Source organism: Pleurodeles waltl, chromosome 7, assembly GCF_031143425.1.
Source record: "Pleurodeles waltl isolate 20211129_DDA chromosome 7, aPleWal1.hap1.20221129, whole genome shotgun sequence".
NCBI classification, from domain to species: domain Eukaryota; kingdom Metazoa; phylum Chordata; class Amphibia; order Caudata; family Salamandridae; genus Pleurodeles; species Pleurodeles waltl.
Window position 1 is genome coordinate 1,277,496,885 of NC_090446.1, and position 21,464 is coordinate 1,277,518,348.

The 21,464-nt window shown below is 42.2% G+C and overlaps 1 protein-coding gene across 2 annotated transcripts in view; it reads right to left on the bottom strand.

The window, feature by feature from the left end:
* Nucleotides 1-8,023: 8,023 nt before the first annotated feature.
* The window catches only part of ZBTB45 (zinc finger and BTB domain containing 45), a 251,592-nt gene continuing 238,151 nt past the window's right edge, over nt 8,024-21,464 (bottom strand). For both annotated transcript variants that reach the window (XM_069200487.1, XM_069200485.1), the window contains exon 3: nt 8,024-17,595. In XM_069200487.1, coding sequence (XP_069056588.1) covers nt 17,342-17,595 — 254 coding nt within the window. In that variant the 3' untranslated portion in view covers nt 8,024-17,341. The remainder of the gene's footprint in view (nt 17,596-21,464) is intronic.

A 21,464-nucleotide genomic window follows, 5' to 3' on the forward strand; every position in this document is an offset into this window, starting at 1 on the left:
TGGGTGCAAATCACGGTCAGGAAGTGACCTCCCTGGATTGGGATTGTATTTTGGACAAATTCAAGTGCGAAGTCGAGCAGTGTGTGGCCCTTTTGATAGAAAGGTTGCACGATTTAGAGTTGACTGTCCTTACCATGGGCAGATCAGCCCCGCTGTTATTGTTGCTAGGGATTCCACCTTGGGTGGCAAGGTGAGTGAGGAGTCGCATTTAATGGGGGAGCCCTGAATGATCCTAAGGCCAGGGCAGGGGGTTCCCCAACCTCTGGAAATTTGCATAACAGCCCGTCCAATGCCCCTTGTTTCAGTCTCGCGCACCTGGATCACCGATGGGCAACACTAGGGCCCTCATTACGCGATGGCAGTCGGAACGCTGCAGACAGGGCTGTCCGACCGCCCTATTAAGACAATGCCAGATGGACCATGGTCCGACTGTTGGCAACGCCAGGTTGCCGGCAGTCGACAGCCTGGCATTCTCATTGGTTGCAATCCACCACAATTACGAGTCCCTTTTCCACCTGCCTTTGCATGGCAGTAGCCCCACCATGCAAAGGCTGGTGGAAGGGGTGCTGGGGTCCCGATGGGGGCCCTTGCACTGCCCATGCACTTGGGCATGGGCCGTGCAGGGGCCCCCATGGGCAGCCCTGTCATGCTTTTCACTGCCCGAATGACGCACCGCAACATTGCAGCCGGCATGATTACAAGCCGGTTTCAATGTTGTGGTGAGTTTGCCGCTGGGACAGCGGGCGGAAACGCTGTTTTCGTCCGCTGGCCCAGTGCAAAACTCATAATAGGGCGGCAGCATACCGCGGCGGTATTCTGGCTGCAGCAGCTTCTGTGGTATTTAAAAAAAGACCACCAAAGTCGTAATGAGGGCCTGGGTGTTTCCCATCTCGGGAGGGTTGGGGGACAAAGGTACGATCTAAGCAAGCTATGATGGGATTTTCAGGGGTAGTGGAGAGGAAGCACCCCATTGGCTGGCCCAAACACTGCCCCGTCTGAACCTGCTGCCCGAATGCTGCCCATATGTAGCAGTATTAGCAGGGGTCCCCCATCTTGAGGTATCCCGGGTTGAGTCTACTGGCAATTTGCAGAACAAGGTTTGTCACTGGCTGAGTCAAAATGCAAATTTTAACCTTATGTAATCAAGGGATATATTAGTTGTGAGAAGAGTTGATTGGGTTGCTCCAACGAACAAAACTATTGAGGGTGATTGTGTGGGGATTAACTGCAGAACACCTGACATGGCTAGGAGGCTGATTTTCACAGCTAGGTAACCACCTAATCTGGGATTGGGTATTATTTTGCCACTGGGTTTCTTTTATAAGCCTGTGCTCTTGCAAATTATTAGGGGTTTCAATTGCCTTGTGCAGAGTAAATGGGGTTTTTCTATCCCCACAAGGAATAGATTCTCCCCTCTGTCTGAGTTGGGTAATAATGACTGACAGTTCAATACTTTGCCCATGGGGACTTCAACTGGAGATAAATGCCAAGATGTTTGCCCTTGAGTAGGAAATACTATATGAGCAGGTAGGGAGCTTAGTTTCCTTTCCTGGAACTGTGCGGGTCTCAGGGACAAGATCTCTGACCCCCTACGGGTAACATTTATTTCTCAGTTCAATATTACTCTGCTCCAGGAAACATGGGTGCAGGAGCTGTTTTCTCTGGGGGGATTTGAGACTTATGTTGTACTGGGAACCCCTTCTCTAGGTAATAGAGCGAGGGGAGGCTTGGCAATCATGCTCCGAGTCTCTGCACAGTTACAAGCTGTACCGGTCCCTCTTGGGCACAGCAGGATTCAGATTTTATGGGTTGTTCTTTCTGTAGATTTTCATTAATTTGTAGTAAATTTTTACAACTCTTTGTTTAACTCAGGATGTCAGATTCAGACTCTATTCCAAGTATCATCAACTCTGGAGGAAAGGACCGCTCATAGGCTGGGTTGAGTTAATGTTTTTCTTGCTGGGGATTTCAACGTTAACCTGGGTATGGCTCCCACTATTTTAGATCCTTTTGTCTTGGGAGATGGGGCATTGAATATGGTATCACCTGACCTTAGAGGTAAGACAGCTGATTAATGAAATGGGGCGGGCTGGCTTATATAATTTGTTGGACCAGGTGGCTAGTCCTGACCAATACAAACCTACATTTGTAGGGTGGGGTAAGGGGACTACCATTGATTAATATCTTTACTTCCAATAGTTTTGGAGATTTTTATTTTTACGAGTGGGCAGATTCATGGTTCACTGCAGAGTGATCATAATGCTATTGAAGCTAGAATGGTAAACCCTGTTCCCGGCCACCAGATTGTGGTATCAGAAGTGGTCGGGCTGACCCCAAAGGACCAGGGCAGGAAGATCAGTTGGTGAAGCATCACGATTCCTATTTTATTTGTAAGTGTAGTTAGGGGCTGCAGGAATATGCTTTTTAGCTCTCTTCTATCGCATAAGGCTTAGCCAGCTGCCGTTCGGCAGATTTTCAGACACTGAATAGTACCCTCAGATCCATTATGTTGGATCTTTCTGGATCCGCAGGGATCCCCAAAAAGGGGTGGTTTGATCAAATCTACAGAGCTGCAAGCAAGCGTTTTCAAGAAACCCTTAAGGGTAAGCCAAGAGATCAGCAGTTCATTAGCACAGCAAGGGTAGCTTATAAGAGCTTATAAGAGGCAATTAGAAATAGAAAGTAATGCCTTAAGGAAGAGAGCTGGGAGCAGTTATTGGGCACTTGCAAGTTGGGGGATAAGAGAAGTTTCTGAAAGATAGTGAATGGTAAACTTCTATATTTAGTTTCCCCAGAGATTGTAGGGTCTAATATTCCGCCCAAAAATGGGTTGCCAATTTTGATAGGGTTTACTCGTTGGATAATGTGGAACAACTGACTGAGGGTGAAGACGTAGTGTCTTTTCTCTTGGGTCTACATTTTAATCTGGAGGAGGTACAGCAGGCCATCATGGGTAGACCCTCTAACAAAGCCCCTGGCCCAGATGGCATTCCTATGGACCTGTGTAAGGGCAATGTTAGTTTGTGGGTGCCTTTGCTGACTTATGTGCTCAACGCTGCAACATAAAATTGGTATCCCCAAATCTTGGAAGTTGGTGGTTATAGTTCCGGTATTCAAAAAGAGGTGTAGGCTGATACAGTCTGGTTTCTTTACTTGAATCCACGGTCAAGTTTGTGGGGCATATCGTTCTTCTCCGCACTGAAGAGTGGATTCAAGCGAACAATGTTCTTTGTCCGGCCCAGTATGGTTTTAGAGAGGGTAAGGGGACGATGGAACAATGCCTGAATCTTAACCTGCTGGTGGGCAAATATGTGTTGGCCAAGAAGGGAGCTTTCTATCTCGTCTTCATGGATTTCAGCTGTGCATTTCATAGGGTTCAAAGCTGTGGTCGATTCTGAAGGGTTTTGGGATACCCCAACCTTTGGTCAGCTTTCTTCGGGCTTTCCATACGGGTGTCAATGCTTCAGGAAGGTTTAGTACTGCAGGGGAGTGTTCTGATGCCTTCAAATTGTCTGTCAAGGTAGGTTAGCCAGTGGTATGTCCTGGCGTCAATTGTATTTTTGCTATACATTAACGGCCTGAATTCACACCTGGCAGCCCATGGTAAAGATTTTTTAAAGTTAAGAACATACCGGTGTACGCCTTACTATATGCTGATGTTGCGGTTTTATTCTCCAGTAAAGCTTTGGTGGATCTGTTTGTTGACTTTATGGGTGACCTAGAATTTGATGTAAATACATAAAAAACACGCTTCATGGTTTGTGGGAAGTGGAATCCAAACTCAGACCCATTACAATCAAGGGGCAGATAGCGACAAGGGTGACCTCCTTCTCCTACTTAGGGGTTACGTTTGACCAGCATTGCAGTTGGAGCCCATGTCTTGCACATCGTTGTATGTGCTTCGATCAATCATGTGGATCCTTTTTTAGATTTGCTCAAATGGCTGTTAGTAATCCTGTCTTGCCGTTGCTGCAGATATACAAACTAAAGTGTTTACATATTTTACTGTATGGTACTGAACTCTGGGGGTATTGTAACTGTAAGGCCATTCAACGCGATGAAAATCGCTTCTGCAGGAAATTATTGGGGGTTGGCCATACCAGTCTGAGTTTGTTCATGCATGAGGAGCTGGGCCTGGATTTTGCAGATTATGCTAAAATTGCCTGTATGATGCTGTGGATTGCAGTATTGAGTGTGGAATTCACTACATTCAACAGGGAGGTTTTTGAGGACTGCCTTGGGTGTGAGCAAGGCCATAAAATCCTGTGGCTAAATTATATCAGATCTATAGCTTTGTAGTTGGGGCGTTCTAATTTATTCTATAATCCGGCATTGCTAAAACGGTCAGACAGAAAGCTTCTGAAGGAGATATTTCTTCAGCAAGTCAGAGAGGATAGAGAAAACTTGGCATTGGGTAGTCATTCTACCAGGGCTTTGCTGCATTTAAATACTAGTCCCAGCCCTGAACCCTATCTTTCTTTTGTTAGAAATCCATGGGAGAGACTACTTCTAACCAGGTTTAGGTTAGACTGATTCTGATATAGCCTATGTTTCCCTCCCGGGCAATATGAGCCGCCCTCGATCAAGGTTTGTACTTGTGACAACGTTTCGCCCCAGACCTTAGAACACCTGGTCCTGTTTTGCAGTCACTATGATCCACCTAGAAAGAGGTTTTTGCTGCCCGTCATTAAAGGTAAGGGTTTCTATCATTTTTGCCCCGCGTTTTATATTTACAAATGATAAATGAACTTATTGTTGCCACAGCAGTTTCCCGCTTTACGCCAAGGCGCTTTTGTATTGATGAGATTTATGGATTTTAAGCTTGTGATTTTATTCTACTATATGAATGGTTATTGTATGATATGATCTTATGCTTGTAAGATTATTTTTTATAATCGAAATAAAGATTTTAATTCAATATGGATTTTATTTTTCTGTATTAAAGCCTACCGATATGCATTTTGTTAAATTAAATTTCACAAGTTACCTTTGTAGGGACAGATTTTGGTGTTGGTTACCGCCCCTGATAAATCCTAGGGGGAGAAGATTTGCACTGTATTCTTTCTTGCAAGAATATCTTGCTGTCTGCCAGGACCTTGTAACAAAGAAAATCACAAAACTCTGTTTCTTTTTCAACCATGACAGTGTATTGCATGGGCTAATGGTTCAGTCCACATCAGTCATTGGCACTGTGAATGACAGCATTTTGTGAACACGTTTACATTCACCTGAAATTGAGTGTGCTTAAGTGTCAGTCCTCTAGATTTCGATTTTCTTCTTTTACAGCTCCCCTTCCATTTCTTTGCTTTTCTCTTTTTATTTTATTATTTCTTAAGGTTATATTACAGCCCATTAGGCAGTGCTAACGAATTGCTTGCTTGCAGCTCCTTTAATTTCCAGTGAGCCACATCCCACGTGGCCACCTGCTCTACCAAAAAACCATGAAGCAGTGCTGTTGTTCATAGTGCATCATTGTTTTACCATTCCAAGATGGCTAACACATTGTTTCTAAATGTGGTGGCCATACTGGGACTTTAAAAAAAAAAAAAGAAACTAATTACAATATCTCTGCAAGGCAGACACCCACTACTACGATTCATTTTGTTTTGCAAGAATATGCCTGCCATGTTTGAACAGCAGCAGGGTTTCTTTTTTTCTACTTGTATTCTTTTAATCTCATTTTAATTTGTTGAATTTGTGTGTTTTATTGTGATTGTGTCAGAGGGTAAATGCAGGAATGAGTTGGTGGATGGATGAATGGATGTGCGAGTTCAAAGATGAGCAACAGAGTATGACATGTAAAATTACCTATGAAGTATCTAAACACATTAGTGGCACAAGAGGGACTTTCATAAGCCAGACCTATCTGCATTGCCAAGGCTTGTTCTGAGTTGAATTCATTCAGGGCTGGGTGTCTTCAAAGCCAGAGACTTCCATTGCTTGGTCGGGATTTGTCCCCAAGTAGGATTGTGAGGATTAAATCGACCCCATAGGCTATCTCTTTTCTTGCCATCAAGACTCCATCCAGTCTGATCCTTTCAAAGTCAGTCCCTAGGGACCCTTTTCCATTTGCACAATGCTTGCTATGCTTGAGTAGTGCCTTTGGCTTTTGGGTTGTGGGTTTGTGCATGGAGTTGAGAGAGCGTAGCTTATATAATCTATATTAACATGAAATGTTTATGAATCAATGTGTGATGATGCTGCATAGAAACTATAATGATAGTAATTTTGCTTAGACGTGCACTTGAATTGTGACCACGGGGAGTGGCCACCAATGTATACGTAGACTAATAATAATGACCAAAATGTTTATATTATGTTTAAATAAGTTTGTACTAATGACTGCGTTATTGAATCAGTGCTGAAATCCTCATAGGCCTTAATTTAGCATGGGCTGAAGCTTAGCTGCTTGGCTCTCATATTAAATGCATTTTTCTATTTTTCAGTATGCTGACTCACAAAGGGACATGACCCTGCGTGTTCTTTTTCTTCAAATTAGAAGACGAATGTAACCATGTTAGATCCCTTCACACAGCCTTTGCAGAATAAATGTTAAAAGTAAATTGAAACAGTGTAGATTAATGTTATGTACAAGGTCATTCAAACCAGTGAAGACAATGGAACTGCTGACCAAAAGATGTGCAAAGAATTACAGAAAGATGAAATCATACCGGACGTGCCACCTTGGAAGACGTCAATTATGAAGACCAATCAAAGACTTGCAAAATAATATGGGGTGAAGAGTTGGGTTACCTAATGTGTATTCTGATAAGTTAAAGATAGTGGGGTATAACACATGTCCAATAGAATTTTGGGGGAATGTACAATGGAAAAGGGATAAAAACCTATGTCACGGGGAGTCATTTAGGTGGGTTAGGGAATGCTATTGATTTTATCCAGAAACTCTGTCACTCTGTTTGGTGACTTGATGGTTTACTTAAAACCATCCTTGCCCTTAAATTTGTCCATGTTACACTTTACCTCCTTGTGAGGGAAGTGCCCTTTTTGCCCCGGAGCTGAGTTTTGACTGATGGCGAATTGACAGATGTCCTGAGGACGAAGTCTGAACCTGTGCGCTGACCTAAACTTTGGAGGGTAATTATGACAATACAATTGTGATATGTCTGTTTGCTTTTCCTTTCTAGGTACCAACTGCTTAATTTTGACAGAGACCTTAGATAGATGTTTTCCAAATTAGTGTTCTAAATTGTTTTGCATGAAGCCCAACTTGCGAATGCTAATCAGAGGTTAGGACAGGTGTTCACCAAAACTGACGCAAATAGACAAACGACCGAGACTATGATTGTTGAACTGACGTGTTATTGACACTCTGCTAAACTTGATCTATGTTCACGCCGTGTTTTGTTCTGATGTTTGTAATTCTCGCTTTAATGGAATGTTTTCAAAGTTGCCATATCGTGACTATACTATTATTTTTCTTGGTTTTGAGATTGACGTACCTGATATTAGAATTGTAAGCAATAGGGAATAAAACTCAGAACATTCCACTAATGATGGTGTGGTTATTCATGGCTGAAAGGTCATAGTAGTGTCTTTAAATTGATTAATGACTTTGACTAAAGTGAAATGCATTGTTGTGATAAATATTGATGACATTATTGAAGTATTGATAGATATATTGATTAGCTATCTCGTCCTAAGGTGTCTCTCAACTGGGTCAAAAGATTCATTGGCCTAAAACGAGTCCTGATGTGTAATCAAATATCATAAAGGGACGCGTTAGCAGTTCCAATGTCCCCCGTGTCTTCCTGGTACACTTGGTCTTATACTCTTCTTCAAATTCACACAGAGTAGTGCACCCACAGTGTATCCACCACTTCGGTACTGAATGTTCTTCTAAAACTGAAATGGTTCATGAAATTGGAAAAGAAAGCACAGGACATGAATAAAAAACACATACTGCAAAACTACCTTTGCTTAATGTTGGTACTTGATGTTGCTATGCTCCCAGTAAGTGTAGCTGGCATCTACATTTGTTGTCATATACAGCGTGCTGACACAGTTTGGTAGAGTGAATTTTATTAAAATCTATTATTGTTTGACCATGAATAGGATTACAGCTCAATTTAATAGACAAATAATAGATGCATCACAGTGTAACAAAAGGACAAAACCTGACATTGATTGGGGGTGAACTGATTTCAAGAGCATTAAACACAGTCTCCGTCACATTCATCATGTAGAAGAAAACCGGCTCACTGGTACAACAATATTTACGTGAATGAGAGATATGATTATGTGGCTTTTAATCGTGTAAAGCGCTATAAAACACTAAAGATGAATACATGACTACGTATACTACAGAGGCACTCATTTTTGCTGTGCTAGGATGTAACTTATTACTGAACGTGAAGAAATCAGTAAGGTACTTACAGTATTCGTAAGCAATGGATTTCCAGGACTTTAATTTCAAACTTGGGATGCCCGGACATTAAAAGAATGGTATGTGTAAACTGATGCAGCAGAGATAAAGTGTGGGGGTTGGTGGAGTTGGAGAAGGTGTACTTCACAAAACAATGGACACTGTCTGTCAGAAAAGTCACCTTCAGAACAAGCCAGACTTTTAGGATGCTAGTATGATCGATCAGCTGGTGTCAGAACTGAAAAAACATGGAGTATGTTGGGCATTAGACTAATCTCACAGACTGGAGCACCACTTCTCGCATCACAGTGATCTGCCCAGGATGTAACAAAAGTATGGCATAAAATTAATTGCCATCCTCCCAATTCACTCTTCTGTAGGCTACTATGACAGCTCCAAGAATTGTCATGGGCCGAAGATTTGCACAGACATTCTACGAGGATCTCTCCATCAAGTTAACCAGATAACGTTTCTTTAACTCAAAGAGTGTGTGTCACAGATAGTGGGTCACTTTGGTGCATAGTGTCATGGGTTAGCATTTTCGTTTCATCACAGTCATCATCTTAAGTCACATTATAAATCGACATGCCAGACACTGGTCAACACTGCAAGACAATTTGGCTTATGCACAATTTCTTATCCGAAACACTAAGCATTGGTAGAGCATGGTTGCACTCAGGGGTACTGAAAGAATTGTGGGGTGGGAACAGGACAGGAAGGTCACTGGGCCCTACAGGTAAGCAAGGGATCATAACTAAAACGATGAAGGTATTGCAAACCACTACTGGAGAGAACTGACAGATGTTCATGAGTTGCAACGCTGCAGTAATAAGGTCCAAGCTTAAGGGTAGTAACAGATTTACGTGGGTAATGGGGAGGGCAAACAGTAGGTAAAGGAAAAGATGCATACTTCTAATCCCGTGGGAAATTTAATTTAATTCATAAACGTTTAATATCTGACTCTGAGAGAGATCTCACAGCCCTCCATTACACAAACTTCCAAGAAGCACTCCTTTGGTGGAAGCCAAATAAACTCTTAAACTGAGAAGTAAGAGAAAGTAGCCTCTAAAATTGCCCAATGCCATTTTTAAACATGCAAACAAAAATTCTATAAATAGCCAGGGAACTGAAATCACAACTTTACCTAGAGAAAAAATGCAGTATTCCTTTAAGGCACAAGGCTATGCCAACTTACCCATAGAGCATTGTTGTGGCAGTGGACTCAGTTCATTTCGCTTTCAAATAACAAATTAGGCCTCAACTAGAGGCCAGTGAAATTTCCCTGTGAAAATTCGATCAGGCAAAATCCACCTTTTATAATAGTTCTACTGATTAACGAAATCTGGGCTCCACACCTTGGTATCATGAGAAAACTAATTGCCAATAACTTTCTTGTATCACGACTCATGATACAAGAAACCAGGGGCCTTACTTACAGTTAGACAAATGAATGACATCTGCCAAAAAAGTGTCCCATCTGCTGTATTAAGAGTACAATGATGTCAGTGGCACTTCAAAAATGGTAAATGGGGCATCTATCATTTTTGCTGGATTGCCCGTTCCATCAAACTCTAAATAAGAACCTTAAAATTCCAATCAATTATAGACTCAAGCTAAGGGGTTTTACAGCCTTTTTACAATACCTGCTAGAAAAATGACTAGCTACAGTCCTTCAGCTGAGAAAACTGTTAATGAAGGTGCTGTGGGGCGAGAGTGACGGGGAACAGAGTATTTGGCATTAAGTTTCAAAATCTGCCCCAGCCCATCATCTATGACAATGCTTAAAACAACAGCTCTCCTTCGGAGACTAATGCATCAATTCATGAATAGGTGCTGATACGAATGTTATTTGTAGCTGCAAATGAAAAGCTGCCATAACTCTTAACAACACCTAGCAGGAAGACATTTCAGGAGTGCTGCAGGGGTTTTGTATGTATCTACCATATAAGGGGGCAAGCAAAGGGGACAACAGAGAAGGAGAACTGCAGGCACATTTCACCAACAGGTCTATTGTCTTTTCCATGCGTAGTAGGTGGAGGCTAATTTTTCAAAAAGGGGCAGATAAGCCCAACGATTTCAGCAAAATAAAAAATAAAAATCACATCCCGAGTGTCAACTATTACTGATAGCCCATTGCTTTTCTTGAAGGAAGACTGGTTGTTCGCTAACTCCTTGAAGATTTCCATGAGGTTGATTTAGGATTACAAGTAAGCAGCTTTGCCTACTCAATTCATGGGATCTTCACTGATATCCAAGAGTACAGAATAGCAAGCTCATTCCCATGCTCTTAAGTGGGTAACAAATGTTAACAGGGTAGGGGCAAGGTGGACATCTATAACAGAAATGGAAAAAAGAAGTGCAGGTAGACTATCCCTAGCTACCTGATTCTGAGAAGCGATGGTACTCTCCAATTAAAAGTATTGCACCTCTGCTGAGAAGTGCAGGTACCCTCCCTCTTAAAATAAAGAAGTGCAGGTACTCAGTACCTGACGGTACTGGCCCATGTAAAGCACCGATAATATATATGGACTATTAGAAATTGACTGTGAAGAGATTTGATCAATTTGAATATCCATTTAGAGTGAGATCTAGGCAGCCTGTACTAGTTTTAAATGATCTCCAGGTGGCTGTTCTTGAAACAAAAGTGTTAGGGATGTTTTTAATCAGACTAATAGCTGCTTTTGCATTAGGTCTCCTTGGCAGAATTTGTTTATCATTTTACAGCAGTATATCAAGCATCACATGTGCCAACATGTACCATAGTGTTCAGGTGTCGGCATCAATTTATGGCTACGACAGATGTTAGTGAAGAGTTTGTCCTATACCTTTAATTTAGTTGAATCAGTTGTCTGAACAGATTTTTCAGCAGGTGACGACAGATTCAGAAATAAAACCCAAACCAACTATTTTCATTATCATGAAAATCTTAGCAATATTTGTGGAAGAAGGTAGGGCCAAGGTCTTAGCTCAATGTCACGTTAAGGTCAGAAAAATGATGAACAACTTGAAAACACACCATGTATCTCATTATCTTTACATATTATGTTATATGCATTTGTAAAGCACATTCCTACCAACTGTGTTGTCCCAATGAGTTTTCACAATTTGGCTGCCCTTTAAAGTTCAGGAATTCTGCTGACTAGAGTATTATTACATTCATTAAGAAGCTGGATGGCGTGAGTTGAGGATGGCACGGGATACTTCCAATTTTGTTATGGGAGAAAGATCTACTTCTGTCCGCAGCAGCATTTGTGTGATTATAAATCAAAACTGAGGAGATTACAAGAAAAGCAGGGGATTCCATTAAGTGCAAGATGACTTGAGAAAATTATTATTAATATTACTATATAGAAATTATTAGCTGTAGTCATTTCATGTAGGTTTTGATTTTAAAATTAAGAACCTAGAATATTGAAAGCCAACATGAGGGAGACTCGGGGCATATTCATTTATTTCATGAGCAATCGAGGTAACTCCCCTTAAAGTGCCACTTGAAAAGTACAGTGGCAGTATTATACTAAAGGTCAGCAGTGGCTTCAGTGAACTAGATTTAGCAACTGGACAACATGCTGTCCTGCTGAGAGGGGGAGAGCGCCAAGAAAGAAGCATGTTAATCAGTACTATTGATTATGCTTTGTTAAGTGCAATCTGATTGGAATCAAAGTGGTCTCCTAGCATTGTATTTAATTGTTCTTAGAATTGATCTGATGCGAGTCATACTTGATAGTGGTCAGCAATGTTGGAGCGGACAAATATAGTGTTTAATGCTGGAATAACAGCCAGACATATTTGGGTGTAGAGCATTATGCGCATGGATGAGTGTGCAGAACGATGCTGAGGGTTGTTTTGTTGTGCTATGACGTAACATTAGTCAATGCCTCAGTTCTTTCTAAAAAGGGTTTTTAAACGGAGAGTCCTGGTGCTTCACAATTACTGGATTCTATTTAAAAAAAAAAAAACAATCACACTAAATAAGATAACCAAGTTTTAACTTTCCTTCGATCTTCTTTAGAGAGAGGGGGGGGTGGAATAACAAAGAGTCAGTCCGCAAATTCCGAAAGGACAGACCCCCGTGTTATCTTGTTTTTCTTTGGGAACGATAAATAATCTATTTACACCAGACTACAAAACGCAGTGGGAAAGATAGAGACGGTTCTACCGGCTAGAAAAGAGAGATGTGGACGATAAAAAAATGTGTACTGTACAAACTTGAGCTTGATTCTTTACCTCACAGATCACCAGTGCAGATGTTGAATTTCTGCTGAAGTTGATTAGAAGCTTTTAAGACATAAGCATATGCCCTGCTTATTTCTGTAGTTTTTGGAAATTACATGCTGAATGTTTTGGGAATTAAAAGATAACCTGATTTTTTTTTTCATACAGTTTATCAGGAGCACATTCCCTTTGCAGCTGAGAAAGTAATAATTGGTCATTACAGATAAGCTTTCATGATTAAAACACACAGAAGGTTAGAAAAAAGTACTTTTCTCAACAATTTGCGATTAAGAAAACATTACCTACATCTGTCATATTTAGTTGGTCTATTTACAGGCAAGAATGATTTTACAAGCCTAATATCCCACATTGCCATAACAGATTTAGGGAAACTGCCCATTGAGTGGGAACATAGACTACTACTCTATGCACTGAAGTTGCTCAGGATCAAAAGAATCTCAGTTTAAGCAGGATGTAACTTGAGATATAATGCAGATTGTTAGACCTGGCATCCTTGGCGTGGTCTCCCCTGTCGTTTTTGCCTCTGCTTCCCATGTTTTGACTGTGTGCTGGACTCGGTTTTTGCTGTTTTGGTACTCTGGGCACTTTACCACTGCTGACCAGCGCTAAAGTGCAAGTGCTTCTGTGTACATTATATGTGGAATTGGCCTATCCTTGATTGACATATTTGATTTACCAGTAAGTCCCTAATAAAGCGTTCTGACAATGGCGATTTCTGAATAGCTTAAACCTCAGTCAAGAATTTGGGATCTTGTTCTGCCTTGTTTTCTCAGGTAATACCTTGATGTTTTGTAGTCTGTCTGTAACAAAACATGTGTACTTGTTAGGGCTAGTATTACAAATTAATGGGCGAGGCTACTGCAGAGTTCCAGTACATTACTATGGTATAAAACTCGTTTTAGGACATTGTTCTACAGGTCTATGTGTAGTGAGCTCCTAATTCTAAAAGGAAGATGTTGGTTTGTATCACTTGATCTGGGAATGTTTACTGACAAAGAGGCCTTTTCCTAACGTTTTGCACTTCTTTGTTATGTGAATCACAGCAAGTGGTCACCGCCAGAACTAATCTGCCTTTCTAATATTTGGAGGACTGACTCCACTGTTCCTGCAAGCACACACGTACTTTGCATTTGTTATTATTAACATGTATGGCTGGACACCTTTCAATTTTTTGTCTAACCATCAGCATGACTAGACTTTGAAAAAAAAACACACTTCAATGGAGAAAGTACACCCAGACTTTCAGACCACAGTAACACTGGCTAAACCAGAACATCCACTTTAAGAAGTCAGCAACATCAGTGCTCAACTTCCAGACCACAGTAACAATGGCTAGACCACAACATCCACTTCAAGAAGTTAGCAACATCAGCGCTCAATGTTCGCTGCTCTGGTGGCTTATAGACAAAAATTAATGAAGTGCACCCAAGTGCTAGAAAATGCATCAGCCATCCAATTACAGTAACACTTAGAAAACAACCAGTGCCTTTGGAAACCTCACCCAGGCTTCAGCCCCAGTGGAGTACGTCCACACCGCTCTTTTAAACATTATGGACCTGGCCCTACTCTTTTAGATTTCTGGACTGGCTTTAACTCCCTGACCATCAAATACTGCTGAAGAGGCTGAATGAGTTTACAGAGAAATCTGATGTAGCAGTAAAATGATTTAACTATTTCAAAGTGGAATAAAGGGAAGGTCATCTGTTTCTCACCCATCCCATTCCATGTGTATATTAATGCCATTACACAACACCCGTAAATGGATAAACTGTTTTAAGAATTCCAAGTCTAAGTTTCTCTTACTAAGCTCGGATCATGGCCTGACTAAAAAGAATGAAAACTATGCACATTTTAGAGTTGGGTCCGCTCAGTAAAAAAGTTAACATTTTGAATGTGACATCCTAGTCTAATCTGATAATGGATGGCTGCGTAAATGCAGTTATTGCATTAGCTTATTTTTAACCAAAGCGTTTATGAAAGAAACAAGTCCACACTTTCTACAGCAACAACTGAAACAAACATTGATTACAATACTTCTCTACTCTTCACAACATCAAATAGGAATCCAAGGACTCTCCAGGGACTAGAACATTTATCTTAACAGATGCAGTGTGTACCCCTCCACGATGTCACATGACACCAGTTAAGAGGAAAATAAATCTATATCCAGTGTCAGTACACGTCAAATTTAAATAACTAATTGAAGCTATAAGTCCATGACGTGTCTGATGCTACCAACTTCAAGAGCCGACAAAAATGAAGAAAAGTTTGAGTGACAAAAACCTACAAGTATCTATATATAAAAAATACTGGGAGAGAAGAAAGTGCCTTTCCTGTCTAAATGTACACCCCGTGAAACAATTTTCTAGAATTATAGCAACTAAAAAAAATGGTGCATTGCTTCACAGAGTGCTGAATAAATCTGTTTTAAGTCTTTCTGACGATGATATTTCTGTATTAGCTCTTAGTTGCCTATGGGTCTTAAGAATTATATATAGGGCAGAATTTGTTTTGACATTGAGTTATTAGCTACAGAACAAGGCCGCCTCTTTAACATCCATCATCTTCACGTCAGCAATGAGGGCCAACTCTCGACTGGGTGCTTCAGTATTGATCTCCTAGACACTGGCTGGGAAAGGGTGCACATAGCAAGACCAGTCCTCCAATTATTTTTGCTGGTTTGCCCGTTGGCAAGACACATAGAGGTCTGCAGCCACTTCAAGGTAGAGACAGCACATTCCCAGAGCTTGTCCTTGGAGTTGGTCCCCGAGAAGTAGCGTTTGAAGCATGATCTGGAGTACACCTCCAAATCTCATGGTATCACAATCTAGTAATGCATTTCATGACATTTTTTGACAGACAGACTACTATTCAATCATATGGCGGTTGTGTAGGCCGAGAAAACAGGAGGCATGATCATTTTTTATTGCTTCTTTCGGTTATGGGAAAGTGCGCTGCAAAGAGAGATGACGTTAAAAAACAGACAGAGCCGGAAATTGCAGACTGCTGACAGAATAGAAAGAATATAACTAAAATTATTAAAAACAAATCTGTCAAGTGGAGTCCAGGGATTCTGACAATGAGGATAGCTAGAGGTGTATCCTGTGAGATAGCTTGGTCAACACAGTGCAGGTTTTCATTATTTAAGGCTACACTACCTATTTGCCCAATATTTCACTTTTACATTGCTGTAAAGAAATGTAGCACTGAGAGATGTTTAGACAAGTGTGTCTTGGGTAGTATATCAATATAAAAAATAGACATTTCTCTTGTAAAGTGTTCTGGGACCCCACTTGCAGGTACAGCTATTCGGTGTTCAAGAATATCAAAGAAACACCCTAAAGGAGAAGCAGCGAGCCTTCATTCTGGAGTCACATGACCCGCTGACTCAATGGCAGAGGTGCTGGGAGGGTTTGACACGAGAATGAATGTGCTTGTTACAGAAACTGAAGGCGAGAAGTGGATGCGGGTCTGGACTGAGGTTGGTGGACCACCGGAACAGATATGGGTGTTTCAGTATCCAAACCTGAAAAGCTAGTAGTGTGGAATTAATCACCGTACAGAGAAGGGAGAGAGTTTATACATGCACATATGCGTGGTTTTCAATTAATGGAGCAACGTACTAGCACATATGTGTTTCTGCTAAATGTGTTCTGAAGAAAAGGCCACACTAATAAAAGCCCTGTTAAGCTAAGACAGATGTTGAGGAACTAGCAAATAACAACCTGTAGGGAAAACTAGTCTGGCCTTTTTCAGCTCATTACAAAGCTAACAAGGTGACCAAGGAAAGAGCAAGGGGAGCACTGTTTGACAGTGAAGAAGCAAAGAGGGCGTTTTATTTTAGGGGAAAACAGCCAGAGAAGAAGTCGAATATTATGTTATTTCTCCTTGGACCTCTTTGGCCTCTTCAACTTTAGATCAGTCCTTAATGATGTGGGGTTGTGCAATTAAGCAAGAGAGCTGGAAGTGATGCGAGGAAGACATTAGGGAATTGGATCGGAGAGAAGGGGAATAAATCCACCAAGTTTGCCATGTGCTGCAAGTGGATTTTCATAACAGGTTTGAAAACTGTGTGCAGTGTGGAGAGGTCTCAGCGAAAGAATAGCAAAAAGTGCCTCGAAAAAAACAGAAAAATAATATATGAATAGCTGTGTGCAGATTGCAGCATCGCAATAGTAGGGGACACTGAAGTGCAACTGGTTTGCAGAGGCAAAAGTGAACCCACAGTGTGGAATAGCATGAATAATGCGAGACGGGAATGAACTGCACGGCAGGTGTGTGGAAGGAGGGTGGAAACCCAGTGCAAGTCAACCAGACAGCCGTCATCAAGAGTAGCCAAGTTCCTAAATCCAAATTTAAATTAAACTAGAGTCAATGGTGGGAATAAAAACAGTGCAGTTTGTGTGAATTACATCTTTTCCATGCCTAGTTTCCTCATCTGCCTACTTACGGAAGGGCATCACAGTGTTAAATGGTCCTAGTCCTGTAAATGACTATCCTGATGCTTGCATGGCATTGAACTTAATTTACAGTCTTTAACTCCCATCCATGATGCCTTTCAGTAGGATGCTTGACCACAGACGACTGGCTCGTTGTCACAATGAATAAACATCTTGTGTTGCCCACTTTATAATTTTTATCGCTCATGCCAACACTAACTCTCATTTGACAAGCCCTTTCCATATTGGGCAATGACACAGCTTTCAGTGAACAGAATAGCAATTATGCTGTGTGCGTGGTGATGTGGCGCTCCAACAATGTGCGGTGGGAAAAGTACTTGTTGCAGATACAACATTGGAAGCGCTCGGGACGGTGTGTGCGCATGTGCACATTTAGGGAACTCTTCTGGGTGAAGCGCTTAGAGCAGATGAAGCATTGAAAAGCTCGCACTCCAGTGTGTGTCACCATATGCTTCAGAAGGTAGTCCCGCAAGGAGAAGGAGCGATAGCAGATGTTGCACTGATGAGGCTTCTCTCCTATGGAAGGGATGAAAAAAAATACATTGTTACAGCAATCCAGGTTTCATCCTAGTTTTCAACAAATGATCCAAAAGCCCAGTCTGTAGCTAAGGCAAAATGCAAATGTCAATCAACTGCTTCAGTTCTCTTTCTCGTCATCTGTCGCTAGTCTACAACCTTAGCTCCAAACTTGGCACCTTTGGTTAGCCAATCTGTGAAGCCGGTCTATAAATGTCAGCCTCTTTGCTATCATGCCAGAAATAAATTACTCGGTGTGAACGTTCCCCCACGAGATCATACACTAGTTTATACTAAACATGCACAAATTTATTAGCTCCTGTTAAACAGTGTTAAATATGTGACTGAGGAGAACTTGATGGGATAATATGCAGTCAAATGGCGTGCTGCTGAAGAAAGGGGCTTAAATTAGGCACCTAGTAGGGGTATGATGCAATGCGTATGTAAGTGTTAGAGTAGACCAAAGGGATTGCTAAGCAAGTGAATCGTTTGGATTGGCAAAATATACAATCTAAGCCACTTTCAGATTCTTCTTGGAAGGTGTAGGGTGTACGTGCACTGCTTGCAAATGGTGCTGGAAAGAAAGTATTAAAGAAAGTCTTCCAAAAAATGTGTAAAGCCTCCTCACACTGCACCTGAGAAGGTTTGTTTGCTCCCTGTGCATCTGCTGAGACTGTCCTAAGAACGCTTGCTGATGGACAAGATAGGCTGAACGCTCTCTCCTAGCTCTGAAGCACAAATATGACGATGGGGGAAATATAGTGGGCACATCGCTCACTCGCAAAGTCCGCCAGCACCAAGTCAAGACCCACATAACCAAACTCCGGACTTGGGCAACCACTGAATGCAATAAGTAAAGGGCATTTCAAGATTATTATCAGACCCTATACGCACTGGATGACATCCTCCAGAGCCTAATAAACACTTACTTGCAGGACTGTGGTTGGGATCCCATTGATCCTCAACATGCATAACTCCTGGATTCTCTCATCACTTTGGATGAGTTGTGCCAGGCAGTCCAGGATGTCCCACTTGGCAAGGCAATGGGCCCTGATGGGCTTCCTGTCGCCTTCTACCGGCTGTTCCTCCCTGCCTTGAAGGACTACCTGTAGGTGCTCTGTAACTCTTTCACTCAGGATACCGGCCTCACTCTCACCATGGCGGCAGCCAAGCTTGAGCTCATAGCCAAAGCTGGGAAGGACACCAGATGCTGTTCCTCCTATCGCCCTACTGCGCTCCTGAACACTGATTGCTTAGATTTTCATGAAAATACTGGTCTACTAGTTGGAGCGATTTCTACCTGGCCTCATAGATCCTGATCAGATGGGGTTCAATCATTACAGAATGTGGATAATATTCGCTGGGTTGACCACATGGTGGAAAAATCCCATTGCCTTGGTATTCCGGCATGCCTCCTCTCGCTGGACATGGAGAAGGCCTTTGACCGGGTGAGCAGGGCCTTCCTGAGAGAAGTCCTGTGTAAGATTGGGTGGGGGCCCGGTGTAATTGTCAAAATCATGGCCTCATATATAGCACCAACGGCTTCTATTACTGTTAATGGCCAGCATACGCTCCATCCATCCCTTCAGGGGTCCCACTCTCACCACTCCTTTTTGCTTTGGTGGTCAAACCCTTGGTTATCACCGTCCGACTGGACGCAAGCGAATTGGTCGACCATTCTGCAATCCATTTTGGATGACTTGTGTCGCTGAAAACCCTTTATATATCTTGGATGGGCCGCATCAATGTCATAAAAATGAACATTCTCTCCTGGGTTCTATACCTTCTTTAGTCACTGCCCACTTCCATTCCGCAGGACTGTATCCGGCAATTACAGCGGCACATATGTGCCTTATATGGAAGGGGGGCGCAACCTAAACTGCCTCACTCCCTGCTCTCACTGCGCAGACAGGGGTGGTCCAGCGTGCCCAACCTTCTAGAATATTACTGGCCAGTCCACTTATGTTTCATCTCTGAATGGATTGTCCGCGAGAGTGACAAGCACTCGTTTCATATGTGCCAGCCGGTAGCCTGTCGCACCCTCTGGGACCTGGCTTGGCTTTCCAAGCATGCTAGATCACGTAGTGCCTACTTTGCCACCCCCACTCGGATGGCCCTGGAGATCAGGGATTGCGCTTTGGGGAGGCCTACCTTCCCCTCTTATAACACCCCAATTGCCTGAACTGGGCCCCCACACTTTCCCTAGCTGGGCAGACAAGGAAAGTAGAATGTTACAAGACCTATTCCTGGGTGGCACCGTCAAGTCCTTCAAACACAGTAAGACAGATTTAAACCTCCCTGAGTCAGCAAGGCTACAATATTATCAATTGCGCCAATGGGCATTACATTCCCTCAATTTCTAAGGTGCCACTCGAGAATATACTCCCTTGAAAAGCTTGTAAGGGCCTACGTTAGTCTAGGGGTCTGATGTCTAACACGTATAAAGTCCCACAACACTCTACACCCCCTGCATACAGACCTACTGAACTGGCTGGCAAGATAACACAGCCAGAGGGCATCTTGGCTAAACAAAGGGAAACCTTAGGGCAGGATATCCCCAAAACGTAATGCAGCATTTCACAATGAGAGACAGCCCATAAGCGAATACGTCAGTGGTATTACACGACAACCCACCTCAACACTATCTGCCCTTTTATGTCTTCACTCTTCTGGCGATGTGGGAAGGAGAAAAGGGACTTTTGTCATATTTGGTGGTCCTGTTACCTTTCAGGTATGTACTGGAATGAGATTCTGGGGCACATCAAGGGATTGGTGGGATATCCAATACCCCACACTTATGCCATTGTCATTTTAGATATTCAGCCCCCATTGTTGAAAGCTATGACTCACGTAGAATGGTGGCTTATTAGTCATTTGGTCGATGCTGCCTGGCAGCTCATAGCGCTGACTTGGAAGAAATTGGTGGCGCCCCCTGTTGCCCTATAGTTCCTGTACAACTCTGGCATGAGATGAAAATGGAACAACTCTCACATAATCTTATCCATACTGCTGCCAAGTTCCTGTACGTTTGGCGTCCTTTACTTACATATCTAACTCGCCCCGAGTTTGTCTGTTTTAACCAACCCATCACTACGGAGTTGCAGCTCTTTGATCAACTGCACCTTTCATAGAAGGCATCCTGCTAGTGTTGCGTGTATAATCTATCTCCCCTCGCATTTGAAAGCTTCTTCAATGAGCCAGTCTGGTGCTGTTGTGGGGCTGGGAGATGTTGGAGGTGCTTGCTATCTTGATGCTACTGACCTTTTTTTCAATGTGTTGTGTGTTCCTGCCATGTCTCGTCACGTAAAGGCCACCCTAGGTTGGCTGCTTCCAACCTTACCTCTTACTACCTACAGCTGTCAAATGTTTCCAGAGCAATGTTGCACCTAACTACTTTGTAATTCTGTGCCTGATGTACAAATCAGCACTCACCCTGTGATGCCCTGGCATGTTTTGCATTCTGTTGAAAAACGTTCCATAAAGAGACTTCAAGTAAAAAAATAAAAAAAAGAGAGAAAAAAAATCAATCTGTCTCACAAAAGCAATAACCCCACCAGAACCTCTAGCTAATACAAACTTGAATCCGCTAGCCTGAGGTTCTTCAAGTCATTTACATAGTGAATTACTGGATCACACTTCTTTGACTTTAATATACCACATGCAAATCCATTTCCCAACCTCACTTGTCTTTGGACAGGAGGAAGCTCCTACCCCTGCATCTATAAAAGTGATCACTGATTTCTTTGGAAATAGAAATGTGCCTCTGAAAAGGTCAAGGATCCTGAGCCTCCTCACAAAAACCCTCAAATAAATAATTTGAGGTCTTCAGATATATAGAAAATATCTTTATCAGAAAAAATCTTCTTATA